Source organism: Carassius carassius, chromosome 42 (assembly GCF_963082965.1).
Source record: "Carassius carassius chromosome 42, fCarCar2.1, whole genome shotgun sequence".
Taxonomy (NCBI): Eukaryota; Metazoa; Chordata; class Actinopteri; order Cypriniformes; family Cyprinidae; genus Carassius; species Carassius carassius.
This window is the reverse complement of record NC_081796.1, coordinates 19,227,943-19,236,703: the sequence shown is the minus strand read 5'-3', so window position 1 is coordinate 19,236,703 and position 8,761 is coordinate 19,227,943. Positions and strand designations below refer to the sequence as shown.

General features: G+C 36.1%; 1 protein-coding gene across 1 annotated transcript; it reads left to right on the top strand.

The window, feature by feature from the left end:
* The first annotated feature begins 1,873 nt into the window (after window positions 1-1,873).
* On the top strand, window positions 1,874-8,430 carry LOC132123926 (palmitoyltransferase ZDHHC20-B-like). Its single transcript, XM_059534609.1, has 14 exons — window positions 1,874-2,150; window positions 2,749-2,775; window positions 3,373-3,467; window positions 3,676-3,796; window positions 4,233-4,302; window positions 4,420-4,452; window positions 4,551-4,671; window positions 5,374-5,409; window positions 5,597-5,729; window positions 6,554-6,680; window positions 7,241-7,333; window positions 7,424-7,539; window positions 7,610-7,657; window positions 7,915-8,430. The coding sequence occupies exons 1-13, from the start codon at window positions 1,874-1,876 to the stop codon at window positions 7,651-7,653; spliced, it is 1,293 nt and encodes a 430-aa protein (XP_059390592.1). The 3' UTR covers window positions 7,654-7,657; window positions 7,915-8,430.
* The last annotated feature ends 331 nt before the right edge of the window (window positions 8,431-8,761 follow it).

The following is an 8,761-nucleotide window of genomic DNA, read 5'->3' as shown; positions in this document are numbered from 1 at the left end:
TTCATTTCTTATTGGCAATTTTTGTCAGTAAAAATATTATTACATTTAAGACAAATCACATGACAAATACGGACCATTTATACAAAATTTATTATGGTCAATACATAAAATAAAAATAAAAATAAATAACATAAATATGAATGAAATAAATTAAATATGAACAAAAACATACACATTTTCACTTTTCTTATTTCTCAAAAAAAAGAAAAAAAGATCAATCTTGGTAGAAAAAGCTAAAAGGAAAAAAAAAAAAAAAAAAAACCCCGAATACATCATAACAATGTTATGTTTCGAGCCTCTTTGTAGAAGTAAACATGTAACACTTCACTGAATCAAAAACATGACGTCATAAAGATCATGATAAACTAGGATTTACTTATCCTATAAACCTGCATAACAAAGACAGTTGTTCCCTGAGAAAATGAACCAAAAAACTGTCTGACACCATCACGCTTTTAGTGCACTCAAGATATGTCGTCACACTTTACTGAAGTTTCAGATTGCTGTTCAGAAAAAGTATCATATTCACATTTTTTGCTTTAAGACGATTACGCCTCTGGCTGATTATTTCTCCGGCCTTAGACGGCTTTTTGTGCTTGCTCGTACAGTTTGGGAATTTCACCTGTCATCATGGATTTCCGACAAGGGATCTGGTATCGGGGATCCACCACCTTCATAAAATGCCGGAAACCTTGATCCTCTACCATTGAAATGGGTTGTAAGTCCTTCACAATCATTTTGGCCAGGCCCATTGTGATAGCACGTGCTCTTTGAGACTCACCTGAAAAGGATAAAGTTTTCACGTCACTTTCCAATTAACTGTCATATCTGAAGCTGCAGAAGTTTGTGATATATAATTAATGAAATATGAAATGATGGTTTCCAAATGTAAGAAATCATGTTACAGATTAAAACCAATATCCCAACATCATAGTTTTTAATATTTTCTTTTCAATGGAAAAAATAAAACTGTCATGCAAAGATGAAAAATCCCCCAAATTGTATCTCATATTTTCTTATCTTGTTTTAATACTCTGAGCCAGCAATTTTCAACTTCTGTAAATTCCCCTTTAAGGTGTGGAAATTATTTGAATTTCAGATAATTATTTAAACAAAATATTCAGTAAACATTACTAAAAACCAAGACCTAGGCTAATCAACAACTAGACAGTAACGTTACTGGATATACTTATCCCCTTCACCTGAAGTGTCTGTTAAAATTAGATTGTGATTGTAATATTTATAGACTTTATCACTCCACTGTCAAGTCTGTACCTGGATACACTTGGCTATTTTGCAGACTCTCGTGCAGGGTCTTCTGCCGGACTGCGGGTGGTGCAGGAGACTGGACTTTCACAGCAGCCTCTGCCTGTCTTTTTTCAAGCTCACTGTGGGTCTCGGGGTGCGTCGTCTTTAGATGTTTGAATAAATTGCTTGTGTTGCTGCTGTGGGAAACTTTTTTATCACACACTTGGCACCTTGCCGTGAGTTTATCGACTGGTGAAAAATAACACCACACCACGCTTCGTTTTTTGTCTGCCATATTATATGCTTCTTAGTTCAACTTCTTTCCCTCCGACTCCCGCTTTCGTGCTGGGCTGGTGGCCTTGGCTGGCTCAGCTGTGTGTGTGTGTGCGTGTGTGTGTCGTTGTCGGCTGTGACGCTCAACAATGACGCTTGCTCATTCGCTCGTCTCCTGTCACGTGACATGGACCAGCTCAATACGCCGCCACTGGTACAGCCAGGGGTGTCCCGGCACATAGTAATTTAAGGAAGTAATCTAAAACAGCTGAAAGTGATACATATTACAATTAGTGATACAATTATATTTTTTTAGTTTATATCGATATTTTTTTAAGGAAATCGATGCCAAATGAGTAGCGCGAGGATATCGATCTATCGATACTACAGGATCGATACGCCCATCCCTACAACAAATACGAGGTGGAGCCAAACCGTCGGGATTGGTGGGGCACGGATGGACCGATCACATCCCTCCTTTCCCATCTTCTGTATTCAAGGAAGGAGAAATATGGCGCCTACACATGTACTGAGATGTTGTCAAAGGGGTCTGGCTTGGATACCGGTGATATTTATTGCTTTAGTGGTGTGCTGGTCGTATTATGCATACGTGGTGGAGCTGTGTCTGTGTAAGTGCGCTTTTATTCATACCTACCGGAAGTCACTGAACTGAAAAATGAATGAATGGTCTGTTTACGGGAGCTGGCTAATTAGCTTATTGATTTTAAACTGGAAACAAAACAACAAGGATTATGGTTTTGGAGCATATATTGTGCTTTACACCACATTCAAGATTAGGAAGTGTTTTTAAGCTTGGTGGTGACAACTATGCTCGTTTATTTTTACAGTTAATCATTTTATTGTAAATGAATATTTACAATTTGCCATACATTATATTATTATAAATATTTTATACAATGTTAAAGTGGGGAACCCTAAAAATGCGGTTAGATCTTTTCAGAAATCAGTCAAATTAGTTCTTGCTCTTTAGAAATCAGATTATTGATTGTTTCTCACAGAAATAATAGCACAAATTGTATTTTCAATATAGAAAAGATGCTTATTATATGTTTATAAACAAACGTTCACAAAGTCTAGCCTCAAGTCTTATATCACGTGTCTAGGTAAAGTGTATTTCATATTTCAGAGAAGTAGAAGTGTGATAAAGCAAATGTGCCTTGAGTCATATCTGCTAAACTGTTCCTTTTCCTCCTGTATTCTTTGCAGTTACTATTCCCAGTACTATTGAAAAAGGTGAGTAAACCTTCCCTTCACTTTTTTAAGGAAAAAGCCAAGTATTGACAGATGCTTTTATCGAAAGCCGTTTACATTGAATTCTAGGTACACATTAAATAAAGTAATTAATTTAAATGTAAAACATTTTAAATAAATAAATGCACAGGTAATTTGATTTGAGATTATTTTATTATATAATATAAAATAATGTAACTTTTTTTATTATAAAATGTAAAAATAATAATAACTTTTTTGACCAACTGACCAATCTGAATTACTTATTTCAAAGACCCTTGTAGAAATCTTTTTAAATTCACAAGCCAAATAACTATTTAATGTATTATACCAAGGAAAAGCATTCATTTAAAGAGTTAAAGATTATTGTATATATGTTTATTAAGGTAAAGAGTCACTTTGGCACAATTGTCAGGCTATTGCAGCTTTATTTGGTCCGTGCTTGTGCTGACTGTGGCCTTCCAGCACAGTCAAACTGGATCAGCAATCACAAACGCCTTTAGAGTGACTGATTTATACTCGGTCTGTTTCTGGCAGGCTTTTTACTGCAGGCTCATGCAGTCTTGTTGTTAATGACTGTACTATCTCTGTTCCATGCAGTTATCTACCTGACTCTGTTTCATGTGTCGTTCATCATGTTTGTGTGGTCGTACTGGAAAACCATCTTTACAAGACCAGCAACCCTTCCCAAAGAGGTACAGTGGGTATAAAAAAACCTGTTTTATTTGTTTTGTACATGCAGCCCATGGTAACATGCCGCATAGATGATATGCATATTAACATGTTAATCCAGGCATTGTAAATAAATACACACAATATTTATTTGTTCCCATGGAGTGAGTGTTTTATACGTATCATTTCACACACTATAGTTGTCGAAATGGAACATGTTGTGGGTTTCAGTTCTTTCTACCCAGATCTGAGAAAGAGCAGTATGAGAAAGAACAGCATCCAGAAACTCAGCAGGAGATCCTGAAGAAAGTGGCCACCGGTCTCCCCCTTTACACCCGCACTGGTGCAGGAGGTTAGAGACCGACTCAAACACATAGAATATATAATAAGAAATTACCCACTAGATTATACCTAAAGGGCCTACGTGCCAGATGCAAGCAGACACAGATTTAGCCTTTTTATTGAGTAAGATGTGGTTTAAACTTTAAACAATTCAGTTATTTAATTGCCAAAAGAGGCTATTGGCAAAAAAAGCTTGTTTAAGTTCTTGTTTTATCTGGTAAGCCGCTTCATAGGAAGCCAAGATGACCACCAATTATGAAGTTCTAAAATTATTAATTTATTACTGTTTTTACTATTATATATTTATTCTTATTTTATTATTACAGATGTATTTCTTTTATTATATGCAATTTTTAATTACCTTCATTATTGTCTATTTAAACCTGGATTTTGCTATAAAAATAAACTTAGAAACTGGTATTATTATTTTTTTCCTAATCTTCTAGCTATCCGGTACTGTGACCACTGCCAGGTCATCAAGCCAGACAGATGTCATCATTGTTCTGCATGTGACATGTAAGTTACTGTAGTGTCTCCTGAATAGTTCTTATCACATTTTGCTTTCATGTTTCATTTTAGCTACTACCATATTTTGTTGGCCTTTCTTGAATGGCTTGTTCTTGTTACTGACAGGTGTGTACTAAAGATGGATCATCACTGTCCATGGTGAGTGAGATGCAGGTCGTTGGCACTGAAATGTAATTTGTTGAAAACCGATTGAACAACACCCTGCTAACGTCTCTCTTTCCCTCTATCTTCTACAGGGTGAATAACTGTGTGGGTTTCTCCAACTACAAGTTCTTCATCCTGTTCCTGACTTACTCGCTTGTATACTGCTTATTCATCGCAGCCTCTGTCCTTCAATACTTCATAAAGTTCTGGACAGTGAGTAGATCCCTCACCTTTCATCATACTCATTTGTGTACATTTCTTCCATGTACATAAACATTTTCACTAGCATGGTGTCGTATGAAGGTAGGACATAGATATGTGTTTTCAGCAGGTTCCTTTTTATATTTCCGACATGTGCGTCATGTGTCAGGTTTTGTCCATATACCTGGCTTCACTTGTCCACTCTGCCAGCCTCATACATGCTGTCCTTTCCTTTTCATCTGGTCATTTCACTTGTGCTAATATTCTAAAGTCAGTAAGATTTTTTTTTTAAACAAAATCAATACTTTTCTTCAGCAGCGATGCAGTAAATTTAACAAAAGTGACATTAAAAGAGTTTTTCCACAAAAATATAAAGCAGCACAACTGTTTACGACATTGATAATAATGAGAAATGCTTCTTCGGTATATTAGAATGATTTTTGAAAGATCATTTGACACTGAGGACTACAATAATGGCTGCTGAAAATTCAGAATACATTTTAATTATATTTCACAATACTACTGGTTTTAGTTCTTTCAAAAATTAAAAACAATCTTACCTATCCCAAACTTTTGAACAGTAGTGTATGTGTCTTGACAAGCACTTGTTTGCTGTTGTAATCCCTTCTCTGCCTTTGTCTGTCTGTCACCAAAGCTTTCGCTCTCCTGCTTTGCACTTCCTGTGTCTAACAGTCTGTCTCTGTTTGCACTAAGCTTTGCCGGAGGAAATCGGCAGAGAATTGTCCAAAGGTAATACCTCAGTGTTTAGTAAACGTGTCAGTGTTAGCGCAGTGAGTTACATTGACTGTGTTTTGTCGTTTTAACCCTGTGACCCTAACGAACCTGTCAAGTTGTGTCAGAGTGACCTATTGCACGTGTCTTGCTCCTTGTTGATCTTTGTCTCACAGCTCTCCCTTCTCTCTCCCCCCTCTCTCAGAATGACCCGCCAGAGTCTCACGCCAAATTGCATGTCTTGTTTCTCTTTTTTGTGGCGGCCATGTTCTGCATCAGCATTCTTTCACTCTTCACATACCACTTGTGGCTTGTGGGAAAAAACCGGTCCACCATAGGTAACACACCTGACCGTACTCACTTCTCTATGTCTTTGTCTACATGTATTGTATAAATAGATTCATGTCTCTAACAAAGATGCCAAGCCTGTAGACAGCTTGCTCACAATTGTTCCAAAGCAACAACAGTAGGCTTACTGTGCACAAGCTAAACCTTGTTCAGATTTATTTTTGGGTAAACTGGTCGTTCAAATGTCCTTGTGTTGACCAGATCAGTCAAGCAGTGTTTGAAGAAATCCCCTGTTTGTTTTCCCATCAGGCCCTGTAATTTTGTTTTGAAAAAGCATAAATTGACTCAGACACGAGCTCAATGATTTCATGTTCTGGTTTGCCATGCATCTACACTGCTGTTCAAAAGTTTTTTTTATTTTATTTTAAATTACATTTTTAAATGGCTTTGAAAGAAGTCTCCTATTCACACTGATTTATTTGATCAAAAATACTGTTAAAAATATTGTGGAATATTATTTTAGTTTAAAATACCTATTTTCTTTTTGAATATATTTTAAAATGTGATTTATTTGTGCGGTGACAAAGCTAAATACTCCAGTCTTCAGTGTCACACGCTCCTTTAGAAATCATTCTAATATGCTGATTTTGGAACTTAAGAAATGTTTTTATTAATGTTGATTTATGTAATATTTTTGTGGAAAGAAATAAATAGCATTTTACTGTCTTTACTGTCACTTTTGGTCAATTTAATACAGCCTTGCTGAATAAAAGTAGCACTTTCTTAAAAAAAATTTAAAAAAAATACTGACCCTAAACTTTTGAAAAGTAGTGTATGCATCTCAACCCTCTTCTGTGGTGTTCTTTATGTTCAGAAGCCTTCAGAGCCCCAGTCTTCAGAAATGGCCCTGATAAAAATGGATTTTCCCTGGGCTTCTGCAAGAACATTGCTCAAGTGTTTGGGGACCAGAAGAAGTACTGGCTACTTCCTGTCTTTACCAGGTGAATCTACATATTAACTTGTTTTTATTAGTGATGCTTACTAAGGCAATATTTAGCTTTATACTTAGGGTTAATGTTTTTGATTTGGTGCTTTTTTTACACTACAGTGCAATCAGATAGTGACACAAACTATGTGATTTATAGATTTTTTTTTTAAAGAAATTAATACATTTATTCATCAAGGATATATTATGTTGGTCACAGAAGACGTATAATGTAACAAAAGGTTATTTTGAATCCTGCAAAAAACGTCACATTTTACAAAAAAATATTAAGCATGTGACACTGAAGACTGAAGTAATGGCTGCTGAAAATTATTCCACCACTGGAATAAGTTACATTTAATATATATTAAAATAGAAAACAATTATTTGAAGTTGTAATAATATTTCACAATATTACTGGTTTTACTATATTTTTTTTTATCAAATAAATGCAGGCAAAGTAAGCATAAGTGCATTTCAAAATTTTTTATTATTTTAGTGTATATCAGCCAAATGCCACATTTTCATTCAAATCAATCTAGTTCAAAATTAGATCTTTAGTTCTTTCTCTTATAGTCAAGGAAATGGCTTTTCTTTTCCTACACGATTGGTCACTATTGATCTAGAGCAGCCAACTGAATGTCTCCAGCCTGCCGGGTTGGATAAAGGGTGAGGAGCCATGTTTTCTTTCACTATTGGGTGGGCACTAACCAAAACCACATGAATAGTAGTAACTTTCAGTGCGGTTCTTTCCCTCAGTGCTGTAGAAGATTCTGCTGAGAAAACCACCCCTCTCAGTGAGTCCCAAAACCGTCTATTAGGCAGTGCTTACCACATTAAAGAAGATCACGAAGAGACAGACATCTTAAAGTCTGGTAGGTTGCTCCATTCTAACAAGGAATGAGTGAGAAAAGTTTTGAGAATAACCGTCATCTTTCATTTCAGATGAAAGCGAAGCTATCGCTATCTTCATTGAGAATGAGTCATAGCCAGGTAAGGTGATTTCACACTAAGCACTGTTTGTAATGTATTCAATATATACACTGTTCAAAGGTTTAAAGTCAGTAAGATGATTTCTAAAGGATCATGTAACACTGAAGACTGGAGTAAAGGCTGCTGAAAATTGAACAGGATTAAATTACATTTTAAAACTTATTTAAACAGAATACAGTAAATGCACCCTTAATGAGCATAAGAAAAAAAAAAAAACCTACTGACCACAAACTGCTGTGATGTCATTTCCTTCTTAGGACTGAAGCTAGTGAGGTGTGAATCCTCAGTGGTCTCGTGCCTTCGACTCCCAGTATTGGGGACTGTTAAGGAGAATCACACTGATGCCTTACACAGCTCTTTTTCTCTAAAAAAAGATCATGAATACCCATCACTTCTGGAGCGTCACATCTGTGATTGCTTCCAGTCCCCATTCAACTATAGTAGCTACACTCTTTCAACAAAGAGATTTGCACGCATGTCTTTTCCATCCATCGTTTTTGCATAACAAACTCTTTTGTTGCTCAGGCCTTCACGAGACATGCAGATTTCATGTGCATGTGAACTGATACAGGGGATATTCAACTATTCTCCAAGTGTTTACCACATCTGGTACCAGCTGCTGTTTACTTGAGGGACAGGTGGGAAATGTTTTATTTTCTGGATCCATACCAAGTGAACGGTCTTACTGAGCTCGTCTTGAATCCCGTGTGCAACAGAGTTCAGATTTAATGGACACTGAAGAGCGCAAGGTGCTCATTCGTACTTATGGTTTGGAATATTAGACTTCCAAAGAGACTTCATTAACATTCTTCTAAGATATATATATATATATATATATATATATATATATATATATATATATATATACACACACACACACACACATACGTTCACAAAGTGCAATGGAGTGTGTCCAGGCAGAGGAAAAATGCCTGCAAAAGACTGAAAATCTTTTTTGTGTATTCTTAAGCTGATTCACTTATGGTGACCTTTATTATTGCTTTTTGTCGTCATCTTGAGATGATTCTGGTGTGAAATGTTGTGCACACGTGGGCCACATTGTGTATGCCAAATAAAGGGCTTAATACCAGAGCTCTGAACTCT